Below are 20,399 nucleotides of genomic sequence, written 5' to 3' on the forward strand. Positions count from 1 at the left end.
TAACTTTTTGAGGATCTAGGGACCCGTGACAAATCTTTTCAGTCTCCTGAGAGGGAATAGGCTTTGTCGTGCCTTGCTGTGTTTGGACCATGATAGTTTGTTGGTGATGTGGACACTAATGAACTTGAAGCTCTCAACCCGCTCCACTGCAGCCCCGTCGATTTGAATGGGGGTGTGTTTGTCCCTCATTTTCCTATAGTCCAAGATCAGCTCCTTTGTCTTGCTCACGTTGAGGGAGAGGTTATTGTCCTGGCACCACACTGCCATGTCTCTGACCTCCTCCTTATAGGCTGTCTCATCATTGTCGGTGACACTGTTGTGTCGTCAGCAAACTTAATGATGGTGTTGGAGTCGTGCTTGACCATACAGTCGTGGGTGAAAAGGGAGTACAGGAGGGGAATAAGCACTCACCCCTGAGGGCCCCCTGTTTTGAGGATCAGCATGGCAGAAGTGTTGTTGTCTACCCTTACCATCTGGGGCGCAGCCAATCAGGAAGTCCAGGATCCAGTTGCAGAGGGTTGGGTTTCGTCCCAAGATCCTTAGCTTAGTGATGAGCTTTGTGTGCACTATGGTGTTAAACGCTGACTACAGTCAAGTAACTTTAAAAAAAACTTTATTTCACTAGGCAAGTTAGATAAGAACAAATTCTTATTTACAATGACAGCCTAAAGCGGGCAAACCCGGACAACACTGGGCCAATTGTGCACTGCCCTGTGGGAGTCCCAATCACAGCCGGTTGTGTTACAGCCTGGATTCGAACCAGGGTGTCTGTAGTGACACCTCTAGCACTGAGATGCAGTGCCTTAGACTGCTACGCCACTCGGGAGCCCAACCATATAGGTGTTCCTTTTGTCCAGGTGGGAAAGGGCAGTGTGGAGTGCAATTGAGATTCTGTCATCTGTGGATCTGTTCAGGCGGTATGCGAATTGGAGTGGGTCTAGGGTTTCCGGGATGTTGTTTATGTGAGCCATGACCAGCCTTTCAAAGCACTTCATGGCTACTGACGTGAGTGCTACGGGGAGGTAGACATTTAGGCAGGTTACCTTCACATTCTTGAACACAAGGACTATGGTGGTCTGCTTGAAACATGTAGGTATTACAGACTCGGTCAGATAAAGGTTGAAAATGTCAGTGAAGACACATGCCAGTTGGTCCGCGCATGCTTCGAGTACATGGTAATCCGCCTGGCCCAGCGGCCTTGTGAATTTTGACCTGTTTAAAGGTCTTGCTCACATTGGCTACGGAGAACGTGATCACACAGTAATCTGGAACCGCTGGTGCTCTCATGTATGCTTCAGTGTTGCTTGCCTCGAAGCGAGCATTAAAGGCATTTAGCCCATCTGGTAGGCTTGCGTCACTGGGCAGCTCACGGCTGGGTTTCCCTTTGTAGTCCGTAATAGTTTGCAAGCCCTGCCACATCCGACAAGCGTCAGAGCCGGTGTAGTAGGATTCAACCTTAGTCCTGTATTCACGCTTGCCTGTTTGATGATTCTTCTGAGGGCATAGCAGAATTTATTATAAGTGTCCGGGTTAGTGTCCCGCTCCTTGAAAGCGACAGCTCTAGCCTTTAGCTCGGTGTGGATGTTGCCTGTAATCCATGACTTCTGGTTTGGATCTGTACGTACGGTCACTTTGGGGACTTGAGGAAGCTGGTGACTGAGGTGGTATACTCCACAATGCCATTGGATGAATCCTGGAACACACTTGTTTTCTCAATCTAAGTAATATAGATGTATATATGAGCATACAGTATATTTCCATTCACAAGGATACACTGTGTAGTAATGAACATTTTAAGCAAAAACAATGCGTCAGAGTTAATGCAGGAGCTAGAATGCTTTTTAGACCGCCACTACCATGCCCCGTTGGACATGAAACATGTCAAAGGCAGCAACTGCGCTTGCTCCGTCATATGCCCTCCGCGCAAAAAGTAACAACCGAGGCCTTCTTCATCCAAAACCACTGGCGAAGGAGTCTTTCAGCACGGAGGCTATGGACGTGTCAGGGTTTGCTGGAGTCTATCAACAAAAAGCTGACGAAACTGGAGATGCTAGAGACAATCCAACAGAGCATCTCAGAACTGACACCTAGTTTGGAGTTCAGCCAAAAGGAAAAAAGACAAACTGAAGAAGGAGAACAAATCTTTGAAAGGTACTGTACATAACATTTAGAATGCAGTTGAGACAATTAATTGGGAGAATAGAACACTGAAGGAGTCACTGCTTGATGTACAATCTCAAGGAATGTTTCGTGGATTCCTGAGATAGACAATATCTAACCAGATGATAATGTGAAGGAATTTATTTATTTATGACTGAAAAGCTGAAACTGCCCTCCAATGTCGTGGAGAAAATCACCTTCTCCAGGGTGCATAGAATGGGGAAACCCTTCAGAGCCATACCTCACGCAATTATTGTGCTCTTTAAACATTTCAAACAGAAGGGAATGGTCAAAACCAGGGGCAGAGAATTAAAAGGTACCAACTATGGAATGAATGACCACTTTCCCCATGACCTAAACCAGAGACGCAATGTACTCTATCCTGTCATGCGAGAACACAGGGGGCCGGAGTGACAGAGTTGCAATGGTTATGGATAAACTGCACATACCGTTGAAGTCAGAAGTTTATATAGACCATAGCCAAATACTCAGTTCTTCACAATTCCTGACATTTAATACTAGTAATAATTCCCTGTTTAGGTCAGTTAGGATCACCACTTTATTTTAAGAATGTGAAATGTAAGATTAATAGTAGAGAGAATGATTATTTCAGCTTTTATTTATTTAATCACTTTCCTAGTGGATCAGAAGTTTACATACACTCAATTAGTATTTGGTAGCATTGCCTTTTAATTGTTTAATTTGGGTCAAACATTTCAGGTAGCCTTCCACAAGCTTCCCACAATAAGTTGGGTGAATTTTGGCCCATTCCTCCTGACAGAGCTGGTGTAACTGAGTCAGGTTTGTAGGCCTCCTTGCTCGCACACACTTTTTCAGTTCTGCCCACAAATGTTCTATAGGATTGAGGTCAGGGCTTTGTGATGGCCACTCCAATACCTTGACTTTGTTGTCCTTAAGCCATTTTGCCACAACTTTGGAAGTATGCTTGGGGTCATTGTCCATTTGGAAAACCCATTTGCGACCAAGCTTTAACTTCCTGACTGATGTCTTGAGATGTTGCTTCAATATATACACATAATTTTCCACCCTCATGATGCCATCTATTTTGTGAAGTGCACCAGTCCCTCCTGCAGCAAAGCACCCCCACAACATGATGCTGCCACCACCTTACATCCGGTTAAAACTAACCTTACTAAAAAAAAAAACAGAATCTGGGAGTAATTTGTATATCACTGGTTAGGGGATGACTTGTAGAAGACAGCCAGCTACAGTTTGGATTGTTGCATTTTGTTTCAAGTGGGTCGTCAACGTGGAAAGGTAAACGCAACAAACACTATTTTGTTAATCACTCATATCGATATCAATTTGAAATCAGTAGAGAGGGGGCAAATGTTTGAGGTGTATGCACTGTTTAAACAAACACTATTCAAAGGCCACAATGAATCTGAGAATCATTTACATGTTTAGAAGAGAATTTGCTAAAAGACAGTAATCTAAATTCTAGAACAGGGGTTTTAAACTATTTCCAAGGAGGGCCGAGTGTCTGCGGTTTTTGTTTTTTCCTTTCAATTAAGACCAAGACAACCAGGTGAGAGGAGTTCCTTACTAATTCGTTCTTTACTAACCCACAGTCTCTCGGCCTTAGGTGGAATGAGCTTGACACGTGTTCTAGAATGTCGGATGGAAGTTTTGGAAGGCTGCCAAAACAGGGAAGGAAACAAATCAGTTGCTTTGTTATTTAATTTCAACAAATCACGACCCGCCATAGGATATCAACAGTGATAAGGATTGGTTGTTATTTGAGTGATAGTTTAACTCTCAAATCCATGAATTGGTATGAGGCCAGCGTCTTTTATACAGGGAGCTTTCAAATTTTCCACGCCATTTGGCCACCAGTCCATACCATAAAATCAACAGTGCAAAACCAATGATATTGCTCTGTTTTGAGCAATCGATTTTGGGTCATTGTGTTGACTATAAATGTGTATACTAACATCACTAATGAGGTAAAAAGGATGTACAATTACCCTCATTCAATGTGGTCAAAATGTGATGTTGTTTAATGTAGTAAAACATTCTGTCCAAGTACAGGAAATTAGAGTAACAGGGTTGGTTATGTTTCCACTTGACACTGCAGAAATATGTATTAGATGTTTATGTATTCCCATTGGTTGGTTGAATTTACATATTAATATTATGACATTAGTCATGCTTGCAGATAGGGGGGAGATCGCAAACTTAAATTCTTCCCAGTCTGATATTGACGTTCAAGCGGTAGGTCATGTTCTGAAATACTGTATTCTATTTTTCATATTTACAATGTGTGCGAGTTCACTATGTACATGTCCTGATATACACTACTGTTGAAAAGTTTGGGGTCACTTAGAAATGTCCTTTTCTTTCCATGAAAACAATAATGATTTTTAATTGAAATAATAATTGTGTCCTTCAAACTTTGCTTTTGTCAAAGAATCCTCCATTTGCAGCAATTACAGCCTTGCAGACCTTTGGCATTCTAGTTGTCAATTTGTTAAGGTAATCTGAAGAGATTTCACCCCATGCTTCCTGAAGCACCTCCCACAAATTGAATTGGCTTGATGGGCACTTACGAACCATACGAACCATGACGTTGCAAAATGGAGTGATAGCCTTCCTTCCTCAAGATCCCTCTTACCCTGTACAAATCTACCACTTTACCACCACCAAAGCACCAGCAGACCATCATATTGCCTCCACCATGCTTGACAGATGGTGTCAAGCATTCCTCCAGCATCTTTTATTTTTTTCTGCGTCTCACAAATGTTCTTTATGATCCGAACACCTCAAACTTATATGTCTGTCCATAACACTTTTTTCCAATCTTCCTCTGTCCAGTGTCTGTGTTCTTTTGCCCATCTTAATATTTTCCTTTTATTGGCCAATCTGAGACATGGCTTTTTCTTTGCAACTCTTCCTAGAATGCCAGCATCCCGGAGTCGCCTCCACTATTGACGTTGAGACTGGTGTTTTTTTTAGCTACTGTTTAATAAAGCTGCCAGTTGAGGACTTGCGAGGCGCCTGTTTCTCAAACTAGACACTAATGTACTTGTCCTCTTGCTCAGTTGTACAACGGGGCTTTCCACTCCTCTTCTATTCTGCTTTGAGCCAGTTTGCGCTGTTCTGTGAAGGGAGGAGTACACAGTGCTGTAAGATATCTTCCGTTTCTTGGCAATTTCTCACATGGAATAGCCTTCATTTCTCAGAACAAGAATAGACTGACGAGTTTCAGAAGAAAGTTCTTTGTTTCTGGCCATTTTAAGCCACAAATGCTGATGCTCCAGATACTCAACTAGTCTAAAGACGGACAGTTTTATTGCTTCTTTAATCAGGACAACAGTTTTCAGCTGTGCTAACATAATCGCAAAAGGGTTTTCTAATGATCGATTAGCCTTTTAAAATTACAAACTTGGATTAGCTAACACAACGTGCCATTGGAACACAGGAGTGATGGTTACTGATAATGGGCCTCTGTACGCCTATGTAGATATTCCATATATTTTTTTTAATCTGCATGTTTCCAGCACAATAGTCATTTACAACATTAACAATGTCTACACTGCATTTCTGATCAATTTGATGTCCTTTTAAATGGACAAATAATGTGTTTTTCCTTCAAAAACAAGGACATTTCTAAGTGACCACAAACTTTTGAACAGTACCTGTTAGATATTTGATGCATCCTGGGATGTGTTTTGTATGTTATTGCTGTAAGAGCGAGTTAGCTAGCATGCTCTAATTGTAATGGTCACATTAGCTCCCAGTTATTCCCATGTTAAAACAGACGAATCACAAACCTACAGCCATCAACATACTGTTGTCCTGTACATCTATTGTGCTTCCTTGTGTCTATCGTCAGGTACTTACATTTATTGTACTTTTATTTTTGTCATTGTTATAAATAAACATTTACATTTAGGCAGATAGCGTTCATACACTGAGCATACAAAACATTAAGAACACCTGCTCTTTCCATGACAGACTAACCAGGTGAAAGCTATGCTAACAATGTTTACATTCAGCTTTTTGATACCTTCTAATCCGTGAGCATGTAAGCCCTTCACACTCATACTCGTATATATGGGTTGAAAATGGCATATTTGGACACTAATAAGCACCTAAATTGGAACGTAGTGTACAGCAACATGCTATACATGGCAATTCACAGCATTGTGTATTTTGACTGACAAGACATTCTCAACTTGAGCACCGCACCAACAAGAAGTTGCCCCCATCCCTCCCGATAATTGGGCAACTTCTGCAATGTTGTTGTTGTCTGTTATGTCATCATACACTGGATTGTTCTGAACACAATGAGCCTGTTCGTTCATGGGGAAGAACATTTGCTGTGGCACACGCACCTGGATGTACTCGTGACTCCTTTCTATGTGAACCAAAATTACAATCTGTTTCTCTGAATTGCCTTGTGAAAGCCTAACACTGTCAGATCAAATAGGTAAAAGAAATGTACCTAGTTGAAGACTTCTTTGAGTCATAAAAGTGCATTGAAATTGATTAGGAACTGTAGACACTTGAGAGGTGTGTGGTCACTTGGAGACCAGTTAGTCCTTTCACTCTTGTCACTTTTGTCTTCCACAATTTTCCAGTAATAGTCTTGTTACTGAATGTATCCAGAGTAGTTTCTGATTTCATTATCAACAAATGCGGCGAAGAGTACAGTAAATATAAAATACACATTTAAAATCAATGTAATGTTTGGATTAAGACTTGTGCCTGGTGAACTGTTGTGTACTCACCTTTGGTCTAATAATATCCCCATTAACTCCAAAATCATGGTTATGCATCTGCTTTTCATATTTCTTCTGTAACAAACATGTACATTTAGCCCTATCCATGTAGACCATTTCCCACATGTGAAGGGTTTGCATGAATTAAGATGGGTTTCAATGCATTCTTACTTTAGCTGCTTCAATGATAACTATTTTTAAACTAAGCATTTGAAGGTATTGGTTTTTTTACATTATTTGTAACCTTTATTTAACTAGGCAAGTAAGTTAAGAACAAATTCTTATTTTCAATGACAGCCGAGTGGGTTAACTGCCTTGTTCAGAGGCAGAACAACAGGTTGTCAGCTCGGGGATTCGATCTTGCAACCTTTTGGTTACTAGTCCAACACTCAAACCACTAGGCTACCTGCCACCCCATCTTTTCTTGGAAGATATCTCACTATGTAAACTTTTTCCACTATTAATAATAATACTTTCAGCCAGCTGAGCAAGTGCACAAAGTTTCTACTAAAACGTCCTTTTCTAGGTGACATACGCTGTGTCCAATCAATCAATGTCTGGCTGTGTGAGTGTTTGGCTGTGGGATCGCCTAAGCCAGTGGAGGCAAAGCTCTACAAAACTTAATTGTACAAAGCCTATTATTTGGTAGGGAATACTATTATCTACTATGTAGATCAGTGATTCTACACCTCACGTTGCTCAAGCTGATCCACTCCGATGAATTAGGGTTATTTTAAGGGGAGAATCAATTAAACAAACCACAGGACATTATGCTTACAGGGTAAGGAAACCAATATGTGATTTTGTCATTTGGGTGAACTATCCAATGAGCCTGTAAGTATCAAATGCTGTCACACATCAACCAATTATACATTTATTTGAACAGCTTATCTATGAAACACATGCTGCATACACACTGTCAGTCCATATAGCGTGTATTGATCCATGCTTGATTATGTCAATTAAGATAACTCACATTGTAATGATCTTACAAACACTTCCATGAGTTGACTATTGGGAATGCAGTTAGTGCAGTCACAGTCACGTTGTTGGCTCTACAGGCCAGTTGCTGGTTTGATCCCAGTGTAACCGATGTGAAATGGCTAGCTAGTTAGCGGTGCGCGCTAGTAGACGTCACCCGCTCTGAGACTTTGAAGTAGAGGTTTCCCTTACTCTGCAAAAGCCCGGAGCTTTTATGGAGTGACCGGTAACAATGCTTTGTGGGTGACAGTTTGTTGTGTGTTCATAGGGTCCCTGGTTCAAGTAAGGAGAGGGACGGAAGCAACACTGTTACATGAATGCTGTTGACCGGGATCACACAGTTGGGCTTTGTCCAGAGGTCAAAGTAGGTTGAGTGCAGCCAATGTAAAATTTGGCTAGCTAGTTAGCGGCGCGCACCAGTAGCGTTCAAATCGGTGAAATCACCTGCTCTGAGACCTTGAAGTAATTGTTTCCCATGCTTTGCAAGGTCTGCAGCTTTTGTGGAGCAATAGTTAATGATACTTTGGAGACAGTTGTTGTTTTCAGAGGGTCCCTGGTTCGAGCATGGAGAGGGTCAGACAACGCTGTTACACAAACTAGCTCCAATTTCACTCTCAAAAAGTGTGGTCTACATTATACCTTGTGACCATGTAGTAAGTGGCACACTATGCTTCGGGGGTGCAGCACAAAATCACCCCAACATCCATACAAACAGGCCAAAGTTCAACAAATGCACTTCACTTTTGATTCAAGGACAATTAAATCTGAAACTTTATTCAACACTAAGATGCCTGACAACGTGAATTCTCTGATGCTTCTTAAGGTGACTGGACTGACTGAAAGTCTTGCCGCACTGTTGGCAGCCATACGGTCTTTCCCCAGTGTGAACCCTCTTGTGTTTCTGCAGGTTCCCAGCGTGACTGAAGCGTCTCCCACAGTGCAGGCAGCAGTAGGGTTTCTCCCCTGTGTGACAGCGCTGGTGGATTCGAAGATTCCCGATCCGGCTGAATGTCTTCCCGCACAGGATGCAGCTGTGACTCTCCTCACGCCTAAGCAGAGGCCTATTTTGTCGCCTGGCGTCCTGGACCAACTCTGGGTGACATGTGAAGGGAAACGTGTCCACAAAGGTGTTTAGACCTTCTGCGTTGATGTAGTGCACTACACCGTGCATTTCCGGGTTGTTCTGCATGGGTTCCGGGGCACTGTGATTATGTGTTGCGCTACTATTCGAGTCTTCACACTCAAAAAATGGGTTCTGGTCTGGGGTCTCTTGGGGGGCAGAGGAATATTCCAAGTGCTCAGGTTCAGTTTTGATTTCACCTGAGAACAGACCTGGGTGAGGAGGAGAGCTGGGATGGCTTAAGGGTAACATGTTGGAGGACATATGTCCAGTGTGCATGGAGTCTAGGTCGGCGTCACACAGAGAATGAGGCATGTATACAGTCAGGGCTGCCTCTGTCACCTGTGACAACCTCTCGGGAGGCGCTCTGCTACGCTCGGCTAACGTTAGTGTGACATTACACTCAGTCTCGGAGTCCTCCAAGGGGTCTAGCTCCAGTGAGTTGTTGTACTCGATCTCCAGTCTCCTCCACGGTTTCTGGGTGAGCAATGGTTTGTCCTCGTACTGTGTAGACTCTGGGTCCTGCGGCCAGGGGCTGCCCTCGCTTCCCTCCTCCTGCTCGGTTTTACCTGAAATGGCTGTGGGAGCAGGGGCAGACTGTTGAGCTGCCAATGACAAAGATGGTATCAGAAAACCACACCAAACACCACAGAGGGTAACAATTGTTGATTGTATTAATTTGATCAGGCATATCACAACAGCGTTTCTCATCTGTCCCCACAGATGAATAACTAAAGAACTATCTAAACATCAGAATTTACCTAGTTTCTGCTACATGTGCTTTTGAGGAAAACTACCCCCAACAACTTGATAGCAGTCTCATCTGAGCAACCCAACATAATAGACTCAGAGCAGAAACAGTCAGGCCCTCCTCATTTTTACAGTCAACTAGGTCTATTACTTCAACAACAAGCATTGAATCTCACCGGTGTTCTCTCTCTTCATCTTTTCCTGAAGTTCCTGTAGTCTCCTCCTCAGACTCAAGTTCTCTCTCTGAGTTCTGGCTGTTTTCTCCTGGTACTCAGACACAGTCTCTTTCACCACCTCCAGAACCTCATGCACCGCCACCGTCAGCAGCTTCGCCACACGGGCGTTCAGACGCTCAATTTTCGACATGATTTACAAATTAGGTTACAGGACTACAAAGTGCAGTAAATGACTGTGAGACCGTCCAAGTTTCATGTAAAAAGGCAGGGCAGGGCTTACTTTGAAGCCATCGATGACCGTCCAATGGTAGCTGTTGTAAGCTAACTAGCTGCTAAGGTTACAGATCTTAACACGCAGAGGCTCTGACATGCTAACGTTAGCTTCCGACTACATCAATGCCTGTTTTGGCTCCGATGTTTTCTTCTTCGTCGTCGTCTGAGCGATCAACATGCAAGTTCAACATAAAATGTCTCACCTGTGTCCATTTCTGGATAACGGCTGAACTGTTTTGTTGTAGCACAGGGCTCGTCACTTCCGCAAGTCACGTAAAGGGGCGGTTGCCAGAACGGACGCGCCCTCAAGTTCGTGTTTCACTTTGACAGTGATTTTCATTATATGTAGTCCCAACAGTGGAATATTTTATTAACACATACATGTAATAAATAGTACGTACATTTTGGTTTGGAGAAAAATATTTGTTTATTCAAAATGACAAGAATTACACATTCTAATCAAATTTAGAGGTTTACTAGTCGTAAATATCAAATAGGAAGATTCCCAGACCCACACCACCATTGTCAGGAATAATACAGTAATGTGTGGTCTTGCGCATTATTTCTATCAGTGAGATTTGGTGCTGAAAATGTCAATACCAGCTTTTCACAATATTGTCCACATCAGAAAACTCTACCAATGATTAGTAATTATGTCAAGTCAAACACAAAGTAAGCAATTCTCTCCTGTTAGATATTATCCTTTCACTTTCCTGAACATTTCCCCCATACACTTAATCTGACCAACTCTAAATTAACGGAATGCCATAGTTCTCAGTCAAAGATCCCTTATGTTCTCATACATTATGGCACTGATCCTAGGTGAGTGAGCTGGTGCTTCTTGAAATTACTAGAATGACTGAAGCGTTTCCCACACTGGGTACAGCCATACGGTCGCTCTCCAGTGTGGTACCTTTGGTGTATTTTTAGGTAGCCTGACTGACTGAAACGCTTTCCGCACACAGAACAACAGTATGGCTTCTCACCAGTGTGGACCCTCTTGTGTTTTTTAAAATCACCAGCGTGACTGAAGCACCGGCCACACAGAGGACAGCAGTAGCGCTTCTCACTACCGAGATGTCGCTGGAGTATTCTCAACCCTCCTGCTCCACCAAAAGATTTCCTAAACGGGAGGGTATTGTGCTGTTCCTCAAATCTGTCCAATGCCGATTCAGCATTGTTTCCCAATGCAAATGATTCCCCTGAGCAATTTTGGTTAGGCTGGAAGTACACAAGTTCATAAGACCCTGAGTTAGGTTGAAGAGGCTCTCGATTGAGTTGGGTCTGGGGTAAAATGTGGCTTGAGCCTGCACAGTCATAAAAATGCTTTGGTGTTGAATATGTGACATACTCTTCCACTTCGGGTTCTGGTTTGATCTCCTCAAAAGTCAGCAGTGGTTGAGAGGCCTGAGGGGAATCGTTTGGGAAAAGTGAGTTTGAAACGGTGTGAGTGGAGTTCATATGACTCAATAGTGTTTCTGACAGCGCAGTATCAGCCACCAGAGTGTGGTGTTCCTTTACATGTGTATCATGTCCTATCTCAGATTTAAGATCCAACTCTCTGCTCTGTGTGGTCGTTTCTGGTCGTTCCTCGGCCAGCAAGCTCCTTGGGCCACACGGTGAGTGGAACGACCTGCTCTTCTTTTTCAAACTGATAGGAGGAAAGCCAAATGTTTGGACTCCAAAGGGTTTTTCGCTGGTAAGCCCATCATGTGGCTCTGGAGAGAGAATCTCTGTCAACTCCTCTTCAGACGGGAAGAGTTCAGTGTCCTCCCCCAGGGAAAGTTCCTGCTTACAATTCTGCAGCTCAAGTTGGACAGTCACAGTCTGCACAGCACCTGTGAACATGAACAAGATGCATATTGGCTTATAGCAAGGTAATAGGCAATTGACTGGGGGAGGGTAGCTGATGGTGGTCATAAGCAATACCATTTTATTTGTCCATTGTGAAATGTAAATGTGTCTTTCTGTATTTAGTTTGTTCTCAATCTCCTGGAGACCAAACAAGAGGCTAGCCCCTGGAGCTTGTTAGGGTTGGGTCATTCCATGTCATTTCAGCAAGAGATTGTGTAACTGGCCTGCACAAAATACCCCATAATGTCAAAGTGTAATTATGTTTTTAGACATTTTTACAAATTCATAAAAAATGAAAAGCTACAATCGAGTCAATAAGTATTCAACCCCTTTGTTATGGCAAGCCTAAATACATTCAGGAATATACAATTTGCTGAACAAGTAACATAAGTTGCTTGGACTCACTGTGTGCAATAATAGTGTTTAACATGATTTTTGAAAGACTACCTCATCTCTGTACCCAAACACATACAGATAATTGTAAGGTCCCTTAGTCAAGCAGTGCATTTCAAACACAGATTCAACCACAAAGAGCTGGGAGGTTTTCCAATGCCTCACAAAGAAAGGCACCTATTGGTAGATGGGGAAGGAAAAAAAAAAGTAGACTTTGAATATCCCTTTGAACATGGTGAAGTTATTAATTACACTTTGGGATGGGCGTATCAACACACCCAGTCACTACAAAGACGTCCTTCATAATTCAGATGCCGGAGAGGAATGAAACCGCTCAGGGATTTCACCATGAGGCCAAAGGTGATTTTAAAACAGTTACAGAGATGAATGGCTGTGATGGGAGAAAACTGAGGATGGATCAACAACATTGTAGTCACTCCACAATACTAACCTAAATGACAGAGTGAAAAGAAGGAAGCCTGTTCAGATTTTTTTTTATATTCCAAAACATGCATCCTGTTTGCAATAAGGCACTAGTAGTACTACAAAAAAAAAGTGTGCAACAAAATATCCAGAATACAAAAAGTGTTATGTTAGGTGCAAATCCAACCCAAAACATCACAGAGTACCACTCTCCATATTTTCAAGCATGGTGGTGGCTAAATCATGTTATTGGTATGCTTGTCATCAGCAAAGACTATGGAGTTTTTTTTAGGATAAAAATAAACTGAATAAAGCTAAGCACAGGCAAAATCCTAGAGGAAAACCTGGTTCAGTCTGCTTTCAAATTCACATTTCAGCAGGGCAATAACCTAAAACACAAGGCCAAATATACACTGGAGTTGCTTAACAAGACGACATTGAATGTTCCTGAGTGGCCTTGTTAATTTTTTAAAATAATAAATGTGCAAATATTGTACAATCCAGGTGTGCAAAGCTCTTAGACTTACACAAAGACAGAATCACCTTTGGCAGCTCTACTTTGGCAGATTACAGCTCTAACATGTATTGACTTAGGGGTGTGAACACTTATCTAAATGAAATATTTCTGTATTTATTTTGGAAATAAATGTACAAACATTCTCTGAAAACATGCTTTCACTTTGTCATTATAGGGTAGTGTGTGTAGATGGGTGAGAGAGAAAAAAAGCATTTCATCCATTTTGAATTCAGGCTGTAACACAATGACTAGGTATCCCCCTTTCCCCAATGTGTAATACATCAAGGAGTGTGTGAATTCTTTCTGAAGGCACTGTAAAAAGTCAATAAATATAGTACCTGACGTCCTATTTGGACCCAACTTTCTTCTAACAATGAGTAAGACATGAGGAATGCAAAGAAATGGTCAAAAGCCACCCACGGTCACACCACACCAATCCCACCCCCAAAACGAGTCTACAGTATCAGTTCTCTACGGCTGACAAATAGTATGGAACTGCAGCTCGGAGTATTGTTTCTTCATTCTATGTAATGTATTCTCAGTGAATTTGGTGTCCCCCCCCCCCCCCCCCCCAATTCAGATAAATTAGTAATTGAAATTGTTAGGCTTATGTCCCATTCTACATCCTGATATTACCAGGTTCTAACCACTAGATAGTGCTGTTTCTGCTATTATGTGATTTTTGTTAAATGGATAGTTCACCCAAATGACATATTGGTTTTATAACAGTATGACAGCAACCCTTGCTTTGGTTGTTTACCTGGCCACCATTTCAAATGCTAACTTTTTAGCATTTGTAGCACAAATCCAATGCAAGTAAATGGTACCTACAGTTGAAGTCGGAAGTTTAAATGTATTTGGCTAAGGTTAATGTAAACTCAGTTTTTCACAATTCCTGACATTTAATCCTAGTAAAAAGTCCCTGCCTTAGGTCAGTTAGGACCACCACCTTATTTTAAGAATGTGAAATGTCAGAATAATAGTAGAGAGAATGATTTATTTCAGCTTTAATTATTTCATCACATTCCCAGTGGGTCAGAAGTTTACATACACTCAATTAGTATTTGGTAGCATTGCCTTTAAATTGTTTAACTTGGGTCAAATGTTTCAGGTAGCCTTCCACAAGCTTCCCATAATAAGTTGGGTGAATTTTGTCCCATTCCTCCCGACAGAGCTGGTATAACTGAGTCAGGTTTGTAGGCCTCCTTGCTCACATACGCTTTATCAGTTCTGCCCACAAATTGTCTAAAGGATTGAGGTCAGAGCTTTGTGATGGCCACTCCAATACCTTCACTTTGTTGTCCTTAAGCCATTTTGCAACATCTTTGGATGTTTGCTTGGGGTCATTGTCCATTTGGAAGACCCATTTGCAACCAAGCTTTAACTTCCTGACTGATGTCTTGAGATGTTGCTTCAATGTATCCACATAATTTTCCATCCTGTGAAGTGCACCAGTCCCTCCTGCAGCAAAGCACCCCCACAACATGATGCTGCCACCCCCGTGTTCTTCGGCTTGCAAGCCTCCCCTTTTTTCCTCCAAACATAACAATGGTCATTTTGGCCAAACAGTTCAATTTTTGTTACATCAGACCAGAGAGTACGATAAGAAAAAAGGTACAATCTTTGTCACCATGTGCAGTTGCAAACCGGAGTCTGGCTTTTTTTAATGGCGGTTTTGGAGCAGTGGCTTCTTCCTTGCTGAGCGGCCTTTCAGGTTATGTCGATAAAGGACTTGTTTTACTGTGGATATAGATACTTTTGTACCCGTTTCCTACAGCATCTTCACCAGTTCTTTTGCTGTTGTTCTGGGATTGATTTGGTCCCATGGTGTTTATACTTGCGTACTATTGTTTGTACAGATGAATGTGGTTTCTTCAGGCATTTGGAAATTGCTCCCAAGGATGAGCCAGACTTGTGGTGGTCTACAATTGCTTTTCTGTAGTCTTGGCTGATTTCTTTTGATTTTCCCATGATGTCAAGCAAAGAGGCACTGCGTTTGAAGGTAGGCCTTGAAATACATCCACAGGTACACCTCTAATTGACTCAAATTATGTCAAATAGCCAATCAGAAGCTTCTAAAGCCATGACATAATTTTCTGGAATTTTCCAAGCTGTTTAAAAGGCACAGTCAACTTAGTGCATGTAAACTTCTGACCTACGGGAATTGTGATACAGTGAATTATAAGTAAAATAATCTGTAAACAATTGTTGGAAAAATTACTTGTGTCATGCACAAAGTAGATGTCCTAACCGACTTGCCAAAACTATAGTTTGTTAACAAGAAATTTGTGGAGTGGTTGAAAAACGAGTTTCAATATCTCCAACATAAGCATATGTAAACTTTCGACTTCAACTGTATATTCACATTTTCATACTTCATATCCAAATCATCTATAACTAACATCATTGAGTTACACAATCAAATTGTAGACACTTTTTTAGGATGATTAAGGTGTTAAGAGTAAATATGCTAATATTAGGTACCATTGACTTGCATTAGATGTGCTAAAAAGTTAGCATTTGAGACGGTCGACAACAAAACCAAAGCATGATTTCTGTCATACATTGTCCATGGACTGCTTACAGGTTAAGGAAACCAACATCATTTTGAAATTTGGTGGAACTGTCCCTTTAACATTGGGGGAGGTGTCACGGCTATCACCTAATAGCACCTAGTGGTTAGAACCTTGTAATATCAGGATGTAGGACGGGACATAAACCTAACAACTTCATACTATGTCAGACAGAGAGAACTGATACAATATACTAGTTCTTGGGGTGGGGTGTTGAGGGTCCATGGGTGACTTTTGACAATTTTTGGGATTTCTTACTCACTGTAAAATAAAAAATAATGTCCAAATCAGATGCAAGGTACTATATTTATTTAATATTATATGATTAGAAGTCGACCGATTAATCGGAATGGCCGATTAATTGGGGCCGATTTCAAGTTTTCATAACAATCGGAAATCTGTATTTTTGGACACCGATTTGGCCAATGTTTTTTTTTTTACAACTTTATTTAACTAGGCAAGTCAGTTAAGAACACATTCTTATTTTCAATGACGGCCTAGGAACGGTGGGTTAACTGCCTTGTTCAGGGGCAGAACGACAGATTTTTACCTTGTCAGCTCGGGGATTCAATCTTGCAACCTTACAGTTAACTAGTCCAACGCTCTAACCACCTGATTACATTGCACTCCACGAGGAGCCTGCCTGTTACGCGAATGCAGTAAGCCAAGGTAAGTTGCTAGCTAGCATTAAACTTATCTTATAAAAAACAATCAATCATAATCACTAGTTAACTACACATGGTTGAATATTACTAGTTTATCTAGCGTGTCCTGCGTTGCATATAATCGATGTGGTGCGTATTCGTGAAAAAGGACTATCGTTGCTCCAATGTGTACCTAACTATAAACATCAATGCCTTTCTTAAAATCAATACACAGAAGTATATATTTTTAAACCTGCATATTTAGCTAAAAGAAATCCAGGTTAGCAGGCATTATTAACCAGGTGAAATTGTCACTTCTCTTGCGTTCATTGCACGCAGAGTCAGTGTATATGCAACCGTTTGGTCCGCCTAATTTGCCAGAATTTTACGTAATTATGACATAACATTGAAGGTTGTGCAATGTACAGGAATATTTAGACTTATGGATGTCACCCGTTAGATAAAATACGGAACGATTCCGTATTTCACTGAAAGAATAAACGTCTCGTTTTCGAGATGATAGTTTCCGGATTCGACCATATTAATGACCTAAGGCTCGTACTTCTGTGTGTTATTATGTTATAACTAAGTCTATGATTTGATAGAGCAGTCTGACTGAGCAGTGGTAGGCACCAGCAGGCTCGTAAGTGTTTTGCCAGCTGCTCTTCGCAATGCTTCAAGCATTGCACTGTTTATGACCTCAAGCCTATCAACTCCCGAGATTAGGCTGGTGTAACCGATGTGAAATGGCTAGCTAGTTAGCGGGGTGCACGCTAATAGCGTTTCAAACATCACTCGCTCTGAGACTTGGAGTGGTTATTCCCCTTGCTCTGCATGGGTAACGCTGCTTCGAGGGTGGCTGTTGTCGATGTGTTCCTGGTTCAAGCCCAGGTAGGAGCGAGGAGAGGGACGGAAGCTATACTGTTACACTGGGAATACTAAAGTGCCTATAAGAACATCCAATAGTCAAAGGTTAATGAAATACAAATGGTAGAGAGAGAAATAGTCCTATAATTCCTATAATAACTACAACCTAACACTTCCTACCTGGGAATATTGAAGACTCATGTTAAAAGGAACCACCAGCTTTCATATGTTCTCATGTTCTGAGCAAGGAACTTAAATGTTAGCTTTCTTACATGGCACATATTGCACTTTTACTTTCTTCTCCAACACTTTGTTTTTGCATTATTTAAACCAAATTGAACATGTTTCATTATTTATTTGAGGCTAAATTGATTTTATTGATGTATTATATTAAGTTAAAATATGTGTTCATTCAGTATTGTTGTAATTGTCATTATTACAAATAAATAAATAAATCAGCTGATTAATTGGTATCGGCTTTTTTTGGCCCTCCAATAATCGGTATCGGCGCTGAAAAATCATAGGTCGACCTCTAATATGAATCCTATACATTTAAATTGACAATTTGGGTGCCATCAATTTGCTTAATTTCTAAGCGCTCAAAAGTATATTTAAACAAAATAATGTTGCAGGAATGCTAATATCTGTTTAACAACAGAAACAACTTCATAATCTGAGATGGTGGGTGTCAAAATCCTCTTGTGCTTTGAGGTGGAAAACCTAGTTTAGAGTACAATGCGCAAGGGAACATCGCCTAGCATACACTCACTACTCGGACTCACCTGTGTTCTCTCTCTTCATCTTATCCTGGAGTTCCTGCAGAATTTTCCTCAGACTCTCATTCTCTCTTTGAGTTCTGGCCGTGTTCTCCTGATACTCTGACACCGTCTCTTTAACCACCTGCAGAACCTCATGCACCGCCACCGTCAGCAGTTTCGCCACACGGGCGTTCAGACGCTCAATTTTAGACATCTTTCGAAGGCTTCCATCTGCTTAATAGATGAGGTGCAAAACTCTTAAAAATCAGCACTAGAAATACAGTTAAAACGTGGTGTAAAATGTATCACATGAATGAAACAATGCAACTGCTACATATGTTCTGTTCAAGCAACAATGTTGCCATAAATGGAGTGCAAGACTTCCAAGGCAGTGGCTAGGTTTTCATCCAAATGGCGACAGATTTTCATGCGAATATTCTAGAAAATATGCCAATTTTCCCACCAAATGGATTTATTGCGGATTTTTTTTTTTATCAGTGCGTGATGACGTATTACACACAACATTTACACTTACATTTTCATGTACCGAATAATAATCTAAAATTCAATGTGTTTCAATCGCATTTTCAACTACCGATTTTTTTTTTTTTTTTTTGTCACAATAGCAAATGTGCCTACTCTGTTCTTGGCACCTGCGCTCTATAGCCAACAGCTCGCAGATACATTGCGGGTAGGCTGTGCGGGTTGTCTATTCTACATGATGAGATTATTATGGATAAGAGCGATAATATTTGTATTTGTCAAGCATCGAACATCATGTCCCTAGACTAATACCCTCGATATTTATTGGAAAGCAGCATCAAGCTCAACACCGTGCACTTTCACCACCATGTGAAGTTAAGATACATATGAAATAAATTACGATGAATAAACTGTATGGTTACCCGAGTCGTACTAGTGGGATGACCACACACCATATCATCGCGTGCCTCCAAATGTACTTCGATTTGATGGTTATATCAACATTTGCGCATAAAGGCGTTTCCACCGCCATTTCCATCATAATGAATTTTACCGACACAAAAAGATACAATGTCAAAAAAACAAAATATCTGTCGGCATTTATAACATTACACCAAAACTTCCACAGCTGCGCCGATTTTTTTATACTATGAGACTTTCCTCGCATAAAAACTATGGATGGAAACGTGGTTAATGACAGATATTTACATTACATTTTCACGACGGATAACGTACAAGGATAGATACTATTAATGGAACCTTACCCATCTGATTTCTCCTCTCACTCCTTAGAGCATGGAATCCGCCTGAAATGCAAGTTAATTACAAACCGACTTTTGTGCTAGGGTGTCCGCCAGATTCTTGATTCGATATCTCTAGACGGGGACATTTAACAACAGATTAGAGAAAGATTGGACATAAACAACATTTGTCAGATCATCGTCCCGTCAGAACCACAAATGAAATACTTCCGGGTCATAGAACTTCAAAAAAGTTCAAAATAAAAGTCCCTTTCGACATATTCAAATCAAAATGTATTTCTCAAACGCACCGAATACAACAGGTATAGATAGACCTGACCTGACAGTGAAATGCTTACTTTACAAGCCCTTAACCAACAATGCAGTTTTAAGACAAAGTAAAAAATAACAAATAATTAAAGGGCAGCAGTAAAATAACAGTAGCGAAGCTATTTACAGGGGGTATCGGCACAGAGTCAATGTGTGGGGGGGGGCACAGGTTAGTCGAGGTAATTGAGGTAACATGTACATGTTGGCAGAGTTAGTGACTACAGTAAGTGACTACAGTTTGCATAGATAATAAACAGAGAGTAGCAGCAGAGTAAAGGGGGGGGGGGGGGACAATGCAAATAGTATGGGTAGCCATCTGATTAGATGTTCAGGAGACTTATGGCTTGTGGGTAGAAACTGTTAAGAAGCCTATTGGACCTAGACTTGGTGCTCCGGTACCGCTTGCCGTGCGGTAGCAGATAGAACAGTCCATGACTAGGGTGGCTGGGGTCTTTGACAATTTTTAGGGCCTTCCTCTGACACCGCCTGGTATAGAGGTCCTGGATGACAGGAAGCTTGGCCCCAGTGATGTACTGGGCCGTACGCACTACCCTCTGTAGTGCCTTGTGGTTGGAGGCAGAGTAATTCCCAAACCAGGCAGTGATGCAACGA

At 41.4% G+C, this 20,399-nt stretch overlaps 2 protein-coding genes across 5 annotated transcripts; both read right to left on the reverse strand.

The window, feature by feature from the left end:
• Positions 1–6,023: 6,023 nt before the first annotated feature.
• Positions 6,024–10,468, reverse strand: LOC139368267 (uncharacterized). 2 transcript variants are annotated; one of them, XM_071106989.1, is made up of 2 exons: positions 9,933–10,468; positions 6,024–9,584 (listed from the first exon to the last, which is right to left on the reverse strand). In XM_071106989.1, exons 1-2 carry the CDS (start codon positions 10,120–10,122, stop codon positions 8,659–8,661), a joined length of 1,116 nt encoding a protein of 371 aa, XP_070963090.1. In that variant the 5' UTR covers positions 10,123–10,468; the 3' UTR covers positions 6,024–8,658. The 2 variants fall into 2 exon arrangements, with proteins under 2 accessions (XP_070963090.1, XP_070963089.1); XM_071106988.1 differs by having other exon boundaries at positions 6,024–9,611.
• A 79-nt stretch (positions 10,469–10,547) lies between these two features.
• On the reverse strand, positions 10,548–19,694 carry LOC139368266 (uncharacterized). Of its 3 annotated transcripts, none has more exons than XM_071106986.1 (3): positions 19,482–19,694; positions 18,259–18,465; positions 10,548–12,043 (listed from the first exon to the last, which is right to left on the reverse strand). In XM_071106986.1, the coding sequence occupies exons 1-3, from the start codon at positions 19,483–19,485 to the stop codon at positions 11,010–11,012; spliced, it is 1,245 nt and encodes a 414-aa protein (XP_070963087.1). In that variant the 5' UTR covers positions 19,486–19,694; the 3' UTR covers positions 10,548–11,009. The 3 variants fall into 3 exon arrangements, with proteins under 3 accessions (XP_070963087.1, XP_070963086.1, XP_070963088.1); XM_071106985.1 differs by having other exon boundaries at positions 10,552–12,043; positions 18,259–18,468; positions 19,482–19,678; XM_071106987.1 differs by lacking the exon at positions 18,259–18,465 and having other exon boundaries at positions 10,620–12,043; positions 19,482–19,653.
• Positions 19,695–20,399: the final 705 nt, after the last annotated feature.

The sequence above is a fragment of the Oncorhynchus clarkii genome, chromosome 16, assembly GCF_045791955.1.
Source record: "Oncorhynchus clarkii lewisi isolate Uvic-CL-2024 chromosome 16, UVic_Ocla_1.0, whole genome shotgun sequence".
NCBI classification, from domain to species: domain Eukaryota; kingdom Metazoa; phylum Chordata; class Actinopteri; order Salmoniformes; family Salmonidae; genus Oncorhynchus; species Oncorhynchus clarkii.